The 12,873-nt window shown below is 43.6% G+C and overlaps 1 protein-coding gene across 1 annotated transcript in view; it reads right to left on the reverse strand.

Moving 5' to 3' along the window:
- The window catches only part of dntt (deoxynucleotidyltransferase, terminal), an 81,060-nt gene extending 70,698 nt beyond the window's left edge, over positions 1-10,362 (reverse strand). The window contains exons 1-3 of the mRNA XM_061837773.1: positions 10,103-10,362; positions 7,624-7,798; positions 5,655-5,765 (exon numbers count right to left, since the gene is read on the reverse strand). Coding sequence (XP_061693757.1) covers positions 5,655-5,765; positions 7,624-7,798; positions 10,103-10,362 — 546 coding nt within the window. The remainder of the gene's footprint in view (positions 1-5,654; positions 5,766-7,623; positions 7,799-10,102) is intronic.
- Between the last annotated feature and the right edge of the window lie 2,511 nt (positions 10,363-12,873).

A 12,873-nucleotide genomic window follows, 5' to 3' on the forward strand; every position in this document is an offset into this window, starting at 1 on the left:
CCGATATACCTCCTACCACCACATACAACACCCTTGCCTGTGACTCACGTTTACACAGCAACCGGCCTCACTCAATGTGCACACAAAACGCATGAAAGCAGGTCAGAAACCCCACTGAGAAGTCATTAAAGACAATTAACAGCTACACTGGGGTGTATTTATCCTTGTCCCATGCTCAATGTAATGACATGTACTGTACACACAAAGACGTGTAGTCAGCTCAAGAATAATGATTTACAACAAGATGAAATTGTTGATTTGATATATTTGGGGAATTTGTACATTAAAATGGAGGCACGGTGGATCAGCTGGTAAAGCATTGGCCTCACAGTTCTGAGGCTCTGGGTTCAATCCCGGACCCGCCTGTGTGGAGTTTTCATGTTCTCCGCGTGCCTGTGTGGGTTTCCCCCGGGCACTCCGGTTTCCTCCCACATTCCAAAAACATGCAACATTAAATGGACACTCTAAATTGCCCCTAGGTGTGATTGTGAGTGCGGCTGTTTGTCTCCATGTGCTCTGTGTTTGGCTGGCAACCAGTTCAGGGTGTACCCTGCCTCCTGCCCATTGACAGCTAGTATAGGCTCCTGCGCTCCCTGCGACCCTCGTGAGGATAAGCGACAAAGAAGATAGATGGATGGATGTACATTAACAAATATTTTAACCCTTCATTTGACAGTCAATGGAAAGCTATCCATTTGTCCATTTTCCATACCACTTATCCTCACCAGGGTCACGAGCCAAAATTAGCTAATTTTGGATAAGAGGCTTGGTACACACATAATTGGTCATGAGCCTTTTGCAGGGAACATACAGTAAACAAATAACCATTTGTACCTATGGGCAACTTAGTTTTCAATTAACCTATCAGCCATGTTTTGGGATGTGGGAGGAAACCTGAGTACCTGTAGAAATCCCACGCAGGAATGGGGAGAAAATGCTTACTCCACAGAGGCAAGGCCAGATTTTAACCCAGAACCTCAGATCTTTGAGGCAGATCGTCTCACCAGTTGTCCAAGTACCGCCAATTATTAAAATATTAAAGACACAACAATAATACAAATGTTTGACTCTGTAGAACTCCAAATATGAAAAAAGGATGTGGTGGAAAATATGTAATATCTGTATGTAATATAGGGCTGTCAAAGTGAAAGTATTAACTCGTGGATAAACAATCAAAATTCAAGTGTCATTAATTTGACAAAGAATATTAATCGATTGACAACCTTAATATGTTTCCCATCTTGTGTGTGTGGAGGGCGGGGGGTCTGTCTGTTTGCGAGCATTTGTGTATTCAATGCAATGCGTCAATCATCCAAGACATAAATGTCAATTTTTGTGTCTGCATGTGTTGGACTTTTGAGGAAAGCATGACGCTGGAGGCTGAGGGCTGAGATGACAGAGAGCCACCTTGATTTGTGTGTGTGTGTGTGTGTGTGTGTGTGTGTGTGTGGTGTGTGTGTGTGTGTGTGTGTGTGTGTGTGTGTGCAATTGATTTCAAAATCAAAGTGCAAGGCTAAGATTAAGAGGGAAGGAAAAAAGTAGCAAATAGACCAGAAATAGGTGGTACAAGCATTAGATGTAGTGAAAGTATTTTCTTTCGGCTTGTTCTGTTAGGGGACGCCACAGCGTGTCATCTCAGATGAACGCTCATATTTGTTTGGCAAAGTTTATACGACAGATGCCCTTCCTCACGCAACCCGGCATTGGGGATGTGATTTTTATCAAATTTAAATTTATCAAGCAAAAAAAGGAAACTGTAACAATAGTTCATGGTTGTGAAAACAGTGAATGAGCTTATGCACATTTTGTCTTGCTGAGCCTGACATTGTTTTTCACTATCCACTTCCTCTTCCTCCCTTATCGCATACTGTTGGCCATGGTTGCTCTTCTTATGACTCCGGAGTCATCATATATAGTTGACTCATGAATCCTAAAAATGTTTTTCTTGGTACAGTGAAGAAAATAAGTATTCAAACACCCTGCTATAGTGCAAGTTCTCCCAGTTAGAAATCATGGAGGGGTCTGAAATTTTCCTCGTAGGTGCATGTCCACTGTGAGAGAGATAATCTACAAAGAAAACTCCAGAAATCACAATGTATGATTTTTTTTTAATTATTTATTTGTGTGATAGAACTGCAAATAAGTATGTGAACACCTGAGAAAACCAATGTTAATATTTGGTACAGTAGCCTTTGTTTGCACACATTGCAGGCAGGATTTTGGCCCACTCCCCCACACAGTTCTTCTCTAGATCAGACAGGTTTCTGGGTTGTCGCTGAGAAACATAGAGTTTCAGCTCCCTCCAAAGATTTTCTATTGGGTTTAGGTCTGGAGACTGGCTAGGCCACACCAGAACCTTGACATGCTTCTTATGGAGCCACTCCTTGGTTTTCCTGGCTGTGTGGTTCGGGTCATTGTCATGTTGAAAGACCCATTCACGACCCACTTCAATGCTCTGACTGAGGGAAAGAGGTTGTTCCTCTTGTCCCACGTGCAGAAAAACACCCCCAAAGCATTTTGCTTCCACCCCTAAGCTTCACAGTAGGGATGGTGGTCTTGTGATGGAACTCATCCTTCGTCTTCCTCCAAAAACAGTTAGTGGAATTATGAACAAAAAGTTCAATTTTGGTCTCATCTGAGCACAAAACTTTCTCCCATGACTCTTCTGTATCATCCAAATGGTCATTGGAAAACTTAAGATGGGCCTTGACATGTGTTGGTTTAAGCAGGGGAACCTTCAGTGCCATGCATGATTTCAAACCATGATGTCTTAGTGTATTACCAACAGTCACCTACGAAACAGTGTTCCCAGCTCTTTTAACGTCATTGACCAAGTCCTGTCGTGTAGTCCTGGGCTGATTCCTCACCTTTCTAATGATCATTGAGACGCCACGAGGTGATATCTTGCATGGGGCTCCTCTCAGATTGAGATTGACAGACATGTTTAACTTCTTCCAGTTTCTCATGATTGCTCCAACAGTGGAACTTTTTTCACCAAGCTAATTGGCAATTTCTCCGTAGCCCTTTCCAGCCGTGTGGAGTTGTACAATTTTGTCTCTGGTGTCTTTGGACAGCTCTTTGGCCTTGGCCATGTTACAAGTTTGAGTCTTACTGAGTATATGCGGAGGATAGGTGTCTTTATGCAGCTAACGACCTCACACAGGTGCATCTAATTCAGGATAATACATGGAGTGGAGGTGGACTTTTAAAGGCGGACTAACCGGTTTTTAAGGGTCAGTATTCTAGCTGATAGATAGGTGTTCAAATACTTATTTGCTGCTGTATCACACACAAAAATAGTTTAAAAAAAAAAACATACATTGTGATTTCTAGATTTTTCTTTTTAGATTATCTGTGTCACAGTGGACATGCACCTACAATGAAAATTTCAGACCCCTTCATAATTTCTAAGAGGGAGAACTTGCAATATAGCAGGGTGTTCAACTACTTATTTTCTTTTCTGTATCTACTGGAGCCATGCTCCCAGCTTGAGGTTTACAATCCCCAGTGCCCCGATCACTATGAGCACCACTGTTGACTTCACTATTTGCATTTTCTCTCATTCTTCCTTCAGTCCTTGGTATTTCTCCATTTTCCTGTTCTCTTTTCCAGATGTTACATACATGTTACATCATGATGAAATAAAATGATTTGATTTTATGAATATTTAGTTTTGAAATTGAATGTCTATTGAACTCTTTAAAAATGTCTGTCTCAGTCTGTGCAGTGTCAATAAATTATGATTATGGTATTAGGTAACAACTACATACTCGGGTATAACAATTCGGTAATTTATTTAATTTCTTGAGATTCTATCCCTAATCACACCTGCAACTTTATATCTGCGGGCATGGCTGTTGGACCACACCCACAACTTTTTATCTGCGGGATATGACTGACCACACCCGTACATTTTTCAAATGTGAGTGACTGCCTGATATGCTCTGTAAAAATACAAAAACAAAATAGTTTTGTGAGGTACAGTATTAGTTTAAGCATACTCTTTTGTTGACTGTGATTAACTGAAGATCAGACTACATTTTATGATCAATGTACGCAGAAATTGAAGAAATTCCAAAGGGTTCTCCCAATTTTTCCTCCCACTGCAGACCGAGAACTAAACAATACATTTCACACTTGATGACTGCTGAAAATACAACATAATTATTTAGGTGGAAGCGCTGTGATCTAGTGGTTAGTGCGGTTAGCTGGTGTTAGCCTCCTCACAGTACTTGGGTTTGAATCATGACTCTGGCCTTCCTGCATGGAGTTTTTATGTTGTATCCGTGTTCTCCGTGTATACCAACCTCCCACAATCCAAAAACATGCATGTTAAGTTAATTGAAGAATTTAACATTTCTTCGTGTTTGTTCGTGTAAATGGATATTTGGCTTAAAGCTAAGTCATCATATGACCAGTCCAGAGCGGGGGGTACCACCCACCATCATCTAAGTCAGTTGGGATACGCGCCAGCCAAAGTAAAGAATTTGCTTTCATGACATTGTACAACTTGTATTAATTTTTGTTCTTGCAAATGTTTTTTAATCAGCAACACACTGGCAAAAAACATGTTCTGGTGTCATAGCTTTGTGTTTCTTTTAATGCCAAATTATGGGGATGTGTATTCTTCAGCTTCCCCACCAGCTCCAGCCCACCAGCTTTTTAATGAAGACAGAGTAACAAATTCATCATCCCCGGTAAGGACTGTCATGTTCATCATCCCCTTGGCTAATCAAGCGTCTGTGGGTGCAATATGTATATGCCAGCCTTGTGCCATGGGTTTGTGAACAATTCAACTGGTGTGCTTCCAAAGTGTTGCAGCTGCAAAAGAATCTCCTTTGCAGCTTTAACACATTTTGTGGAGTGTATGTTAAAGTGATGATGATGGCAAATGCAGTAAACTAGCTTCACCATATGGAAAGACTCCTACAGGAAGCCAAAATGGAAGAATTGAGGGAGTCTGTTCCCTCAATCACTGGTGGTGTAGTGGTACATATCACCGACTTTGGTGTGGGCAATGTGGGATCGATACCTGTTCAGTGATGATGTTGACATGTCCCCTGTAAATGGCTTGCAACCAATTCAGTGTTGTGTACTCCGCCTTTCACCCAAAGTTATCTGGGATAGGCTCTAGCACACCCATGACCCTTGTGAGGATAAGCAGCTTGGAAAATGGATGGATGGATGTTCCTTTCCATTCATCTGGGAAGATTTTCTATAAGATTTTGGAATGTGTCTTTGGGGATTATTGTCAGTTCATCCAGAAGAACACATGAGGACAAATATTTTCAACGTTTATGTTAATTAATTAACATTAAGTGTGAACAAGTGGTACTGCATACAGAGTTGATTCTAAGATTTTTAAATCTAGACAGTGGCATAGAACGAGTCTGGGTTCATATTTGCACACCTTAACCAGTGGGCATGTCGCATGACTCCCCTCTACTACTCCATCAATTTGATTTTTTTAGGTACAAAGACACTTCAACGAGAAGGGAAGGGGCTAAGAAGGTAGTCAAGAGAGGGGCATGTTTTCACTCCCCACAAAACATCACACATGTACGCACATGATCTCTGCATTTAGTGAATCAATTATCTGTAGAATACATGTGCAAAATATGCTCAATTGAGTTGGTGAGGTAACTGTTTCTTACTGTCAATAACTGGTTTTTGTTGTTTGTGCTCGTCCGTCTCTGACAGGCATATTGAGAAATCGTTGCCACAGGTGTGAGTACCGAGGCCTCTTGTGATGCAGGCAGTGAATCCTGGGCACAAGAACAACCAGGCACTTAAAAACAAATGCATGAATGGCATATACAGTATTTCTTTCATGTCTAAGTCTTTTGTCAGGTACTGGAAAGTTGCTAAGTTGCTTAATGTCTAGATGTGTCTGAGGTTATACACTATATCTTTGACTAGCAGACCCAAGTACTCAAGCCAAATAACATATAAATGTAACCATTTGCCTTGGGGAAGTTATTTCATAATAGTATGTCTCCGGGGCAACGCTAATGAATCCTCATCTCACAGTCCGGTGGCATCCAAATCCATTACAGCACTGAACCCATGACTTTACAAATGTGCTTCCCTTCATCCAATTTGGATCCTCAAAATTGCCTTTTTCATACGGTGCAGAAACAGTTAACCATTTGTTAAATATATGTCAAGGGCACAATAAAATATATTCAGATAATTATACATTACAAAAAGAATATTGTCCAATTAGTTGTGGATTTAGAATGACAATCATAACAGGACAACGAAGCACGTAGTTAAACTATGAACTGTTGAAACAAAACGTTTGTCAAAAAGAGGAGAAAACAGGTCTCCCATTTTAAATAAAATATATAAAATCTTGACAAGGTTAAATAGAGTTGATATGAAAGAAAATTAGTTGGTCATTGTGAACGTGATGTTCCAAAGTAAATTTTGTAAATATTTTCCACAATAATGCAAAAAGAGGTTCTCAGCATCTTGTTTTTTTTTCCCACACCTGATGAAGTTCATTAATTACACTACAATATAGCTCTCCATCATATGGAATTGAGCAGGGCAAATGTCATCAAGCTCAAACCTCTTTTTGAATTCTTGCACATGCCACCTTGTACTTACCAACTAGAATACAAACAGACCCACAGTAGGGCTCAGCAGGCCAAATGCAAATAGTGCATAGCAACGAGACATATGCTTTCAAATATATTCAGACTTGCTGCAGACTATTTATCACATAAAATGTACCTTATTTCTACATTATAAAGACTAACCCCAGAGAAATGCTGCCAAGAAATCGCCTATTTGTAGATTCGTTTTATCTCTACATGCTGCTTGAATTAGTTTATCACTCATACACAATTGCACTGTGTGGTTCCTCGTTCTTTTTGTAGAGGATGTGCATCACAAAACAAGAAGAGAAAAATGTTTTTAGTTACCTGGGGACATGCATCAATAAATGCCAGCATGCCATCATTTGCGGTGTCAATTAATGACAAGAGTGGCAAGAAGAGAGGACCTATGTCCATATAAGAATAATAAAGAAGACAACGGGATTACAGGAAAGCAGAAACATGTCATTGTGACAGTTTATACAAGCTTTGGGGGGAAAATGTAGATAAAGCCTGGAAAAAATTAGATCCAGTGTTATTTATTACATCCATCAATTTTTTTGTGCCACCAGACAGTTGCCTGGGAACTAATATGTGTATATTTCACTGTTGCAAGAGCAATTTATTTCCTCCATTTACCATTTTTTTTTTAAACCAGAATGGAAGCTTTGACATGCCCTTGACTACAAAAAGACACCAGGTCCAATCCTATTATTGAGTTTGGGCTTGTTTATGTTGATTTATGATGTTTTAATATAGTTTGAGCTTGTACCCAAGTTTAATTTGTTGTTAGCCACACAAAGATGTCTCTCTTGTACATTCATTCTTTCTATTGCTTCATTTCTGTCAATGTCCATGCTCCTGATCCCAGAAAGTACAAGTTGTGTTCAGACGACGCAACACAACTGTGGCGTGACATTATTTAGATGCAATTGTCTGGATCAAGAAAACCGCCTGACATTTGGTTGGAAGTGTTGTCTGTTGTCAGGTTTTCTGCTTCTGTTTAATTTACGACCCAAACCTGAATGAGGTGTCCGTTCTCCACAGCAGCAGGCTTTCCCATTCTCATGCTGTCGGTGAACCACCTGATGTGCAGCACTTTAATCTTGGAAAGATTCTTCAGGCCAGACCCCTTGAGCCACTCCCACAGGGATGATGCCTCGCTGTCCTCAGATACCACGTGAGTGACCTCATCACTGTAAATGAAGATCAATGACTTCAATGTTTTGTCCCATTGCGTCAGCTAAGCTACAAGACAAGTCGAGGTCAAACATATTCAACCTGAGCTAAACTGAGGTCAAGAGTATTTCCACTAAAGTTAATATCGACCCCTGACACAAGGTTTTGAACGCACGATTAGCAAAACAGAAAAGTAACAAATCAAGTTATCGTAGAATCATCACAAATATTGTAACTTTGTCCAGTGTAAATCTGGGTTACAGAGCATTTTTTTGCTCTTGCTGAATTGGTGCAAAATTCATCTTGGAAGAATGTGAATAGTGCATGTATGCATTGATAAGAAAGAGCTGCTCTCTGAAATACACAATCAGAGTGCTCAGATGTGTCTAATTATCCTCCATACTTCCCTCCTTCTTAAGGTAAATCATAAATGCAACTATTTAAGCCATGTCTCAACAAAGTTTAATGATACTTAATATACAAAGGCCACAGTGTAAAGGACAAAAAAATGCAGTACTATGAGAATAAAAAAATATCAAGTCGTATTGATCCGTGTTGAGCCCCTTCCTGTTTGCAGTAGTAATGGACAGGCTGAGAGATGAGGTTACACTGGAATACCCTTGGACTATGATGTTTGCAGATGATATTGTGATCTGCACTGAAAGCAGGGAGCAGGCGGAGGAACAATTAGAAAGATAGAGGCACGCACTGGAAAGGAGAAGATTAGCCAAAGTAAGACAGAATACTGGATATGTGCATGAATTTGAGGGGCGGAGGAGTAGGAGTGAAGCGTCAGGGAGAAGAGATAGTGAGGGTGGATGATTTCAAATACTTGGGGTCAACAATACAGAGCAATGGAGAGTGTGGTAAAGAAGTGAAGAAACGGTCCAAGCGGGGTGGAACAGTTGGCGGAAGGTCTCTGGTGTTCAATGTGACAGAAGAGTCTCTGCTAGGATGAAGGGCAATGTTTATAAAAAAGTGGTGAGGCCGGCCATGATGTACGGATTAGAGACGGTGGCGCTGAAGAAACAACAGGAAGCAGAACTGAAGGTAGCAGAAATGAGGTATATAGGATTAGAAATGAGCTCATTAGAGGGACAGCCAAAGTTGAATGTTTTGGAGACAAGGTTAGAGAGCGCAGACTTCGATGGTTTGGTAGAAGGGTGCTGAGGATGGAGCTGTCACGCAAAAGAGCAAGAGGAAGACCAAAGAAAAGGTTGATGGATGTTGTGAGGGACGACATGAGGACAGTGGGAGTTAGAGAGGAAGATGCACGAGATAGGCTTAGATGGAAAAAATGACACGCTGTGGCAACTCCTAATGGGACAAGCCGAAAGGAAAAGAAGATTACAAGACACTTGTATAGGGGACATCTTGTTTGAACGTCTTTAATGTCAAATAATTTTCAATCTTTTCTTGGGCTACCATTAAAATCATTGTCTGCTTTTCATAGTGAATGTTCATAATTGTTTTAAAATGTCTTATTGCTATTGTAAAATTGTGACAGTTGTGGGTTTTTTTTTTTCATTAACAGAGGAGTACCATCAATTTCTTCCATGTGTGTTTTAAAAAAAATAACCCTTCCACTCTTTGTTAACCTCAAACTCAACTGATGTGGTTGTTTTCTTGAGCATGTACCCACTGAAGTCCAATTATTACTTACTGACAATGACTGAATTGTCTATCCTGGTGATGAGTCTCAGTCAGTTTGTTTCGCAGTCCCACAATTCCAGCCCCCAAGTGCCTTTGCCCTGTCCATCCAAGTCCTCCTCCTCTAATCCTTTCTGGGGAACCCGTTTGGCCATCTACCCGGGCCCTCCACGTGACGGCCAGAGGAGATGCCCAAGGAGGGTGCCGCCTTGTGCTTCCCGCTGTTCTGCGACCAAGCCACAGCCGACATCCACCTACGCTTCGCCGGCGACCAAGCCACAGCGAACTATCGCTTCCGCCCCAGGAGCGATCAAGCCTCAGCCGACCTCCGACGACCAAGCCACAGCAGACTATCTCCCACTCCACGCTGACAACCAAGCCACAGCGGCATCCCGCTTCCGCTCAACCGACGGCCAAGCCGAGAGACTCTAAGATGACGATCTATGAAATTGCAGATTTCATGGATGAGATTCAGCGGAGCTTAAACTATCTTGTCTCAGGATGGCCACATCTGATTCAAGCCCATGCATTGGTGACAAACGACCCAGTGCCGAGCCACGCTCACATCGCGGTAGCGACAGATGCGGTACCAAGCCACGGCCACGCCGCGGTGACGACCGACTCACTGCCGATCCATGTTCACGCCTCATCGTCGACTGATCCTCGGCTGCCTGATGACCACGCTGTAGAAGCGACCAATCCTCGGTCGCCCGATGACCACATTCACGCAGCGGCAACTGTTCCTCAGCCACCCAATGACCACGTTCACGCCTTGTCGACGATCCACAGCTGCCCGTTTCAGCGGCGACGAGTCTTCCACGGCCGCTGTCTCGGCGGCGACGACTCCTCCACGGCCGCCTGACTTGGCGGCAGCGACGACGACTTCACGGCTGCCCGTCTCCCCGGCGACGATGACTTCACGGCCGCCCATCTCGCCAGCGACGACGACTTCACGGCCGCCTCACGTTTCTGTTTTGGCGGCGACCAATCACCTGCCGCCTGACAACCATGCCTCGATGGCAACCAATCCTTGGCCGCCTGATGACCACGTCTCAATGGCGACCGATGCTCGGCCGCCTTACGTCCCTTTTTCAGCAGCAACTGAGTCCCGGCCACCTGATGACCATGCCTCGGCAGCGACCGATCCATGGTTGACTCACGACCACGCCACCCGATGACGACACCTTGATGTTGACCAATCCTCGGCTGCCTTCGGCTCCTGTATCGACAGTGAATGATTCCCAGCAACCTCACAACCACGCCTCGATGGCGAACAATCCTAGGCCAGCTGATGACCACATCTCTATGGCAACCGATCCTCGTCCGCCTTCCGCTCCTGTTTTGGCAGCAATCGATTCCCGACTGCCTGATGACCACCCCTCGATGGCGACCAATCCTTGGTCACCTGATGACCACGTCTCCATGGCGACCAATTCCCGACTGCCTTCCGTCCCTGTTTCGGCAGCGACCAATTCCCGGCTGCCTTCCGTCCCTGTTTCGGCGGTGACCGACTCCCGGCCACCTGATGACCACGCCTCAGCAGCGACCGATCCACGTCCGCCTGATGACCTCGTCGCAATGGCGACCTATCCACGGCCGCCTCACATCCATGTCTCAGCATTGACCGACCCACGGCAGCCACTGGCTCGCGACCACGTCCCGGGAGGTCTGTGTCCGCCATGAGAGGCGTTGCCAGGCAACTGATCTAGGCGGGACCACATCTGGCAGGTGTCGGACAGCTGTTTCGCATTCGGCACTCTACTTGCCTACGCATTTAGGTTTAGAATTTGTCAATGGCATTTGCCAGTTCGTTGGGTTGCATTTACTGCATGTTGGATTCTTCATTATTTAAGTTGAGTGTAGAGCTATCCTTAGTCAGAGCGATTCTGTACCCTTTAAGATTGACCACGTCTTGTTAAGTTTCTTCGTTTGTCTCGTAGTCATCCAACCTCGTTTCATGTTTTTGGACCTTGCTTCTAGCCTCACGTTTTTGTACCTCTGCCTTGTTTTGGACTGTCTTTTGGTATCTACTTGTTTTTGGTATAAAACCACGCTAAACATTATGCCGTGGAAGTCCTGCATTCGGCTCCACCCCCATGTCACTGGTCCATGACAGATACAAATTGATGGGAATTTAAAGATTTCAATTCCATTACCAATCATCATCAGTTTTTATTATGAATTCTTTTAATTCAAATTAAATATCATAGGTTTAACACATTTTACATAAAATGCAGCCCTATGGGGGCACAAACCAGTGCAATCTGTAGGCCGGTCCCAAGCCCGGATAAATGCAGAGGGTTGCGTCAGGAAGGGCATCCGGCGTAAAAACTGTGCCAAACAAATATGAGCGTTCATCTAAAGAATCCCATACCGGATCGGTCGTGGCCCGGGTTAACAACGCCCGCCCCCGGCACTGCTAACCTGCAGGGCGTCGGTGGAAATTCAGCTACTGTGGGTCGAAGACAAAGAAGAGGAGGAAACCGGATCCAGCGTCAGAAGAAAAAAAGGAATGCACACAGCCTACAACTGAGTGTAGGGACTTTGAATGTTGGGACTATGACAGGAAAAGCTCAGGAGTTGGTTGAAATGACGATTAGGAGAAAGGTTGATATTCTGTGCATCCAAGAGAGCAGGTGGAAAGGTAGTAAGGCTAGAAGTTTGGGAGCAGGGTTTAAATTATTCTACCACGGAGTAGATGGGAAGAGAAATGGAGTAGGGGTTATTTTAAAGGAAGAGCTGGCTAAGAATGTCTTGGAGGTGAAAAGAGTATCAGATCGAGTGATGAGACTAAAATTTGAAATTGAGGGTGTTATGTATAATGTGGTTAGCGGCTATGCACCACAGGTAGGATGTGACCTAGAGTTGAAAGAGAAATTCTGGAAGGAACTAGATGAAGTAGTTCTGAGCATCCCAGACAGCGAGAGAGTTGTGATTGGTGCAGATTGTAATGGACATATTGGTAAAGGAAACAGGGGCGTGAAGAAGTGATGGGTAAGTACGGCATCCAGGAAAGGAACTTTGAAAGGCAGATGGTGGTGGACTTTGCAAAAAGGATGGAGATGGCTGTAGTGAACACTTATTTCCAAAAGAGGGAGGAACATATAGTGACCTACAAGAGCGGCGGTAGAACCACGCAGGTAGATTATATTTTGTGCAGACGATGTAATCTGAAGGAGGTTACTGACTGTAAAGTAGTGGTAGGGGAGAGTGTAGCTCGACAGCATAGGATGATAGTATGTAGGATGATTCTGGTGGTGGGTAGGAAGATTAAGAAGACAAAGGTAGAGCAGAGAACCATGTGGTGGAAGCTGAGAAAGGAAGAATGTTGTGCGGCCTTCCGGAAAGAGGTGAGACAGGCTCTCGATGGACAACCGAAGCTCCTGGAAGACTGGACGACGACAGCCAAGATGATCAGAGAGACAGGCAGGAGAGTACTTGG

The sequence above is a fragment of the Syngnathoides biaculeatus genome, chromosome 12 (assembly GCF_019802595.1).
Source record: "Syngnathoides biaculeatus isolate LvHL_M chromosome 12, ASM1980259v1, whole genome shotgun sequence".
Lineage (NCBI taxonomy): Eukaryota > Metazoa > Chordata > Actinopteri > Syngnathiformes > Syngnathidae > Syngnathoides > Syngnathoides biaculeatus.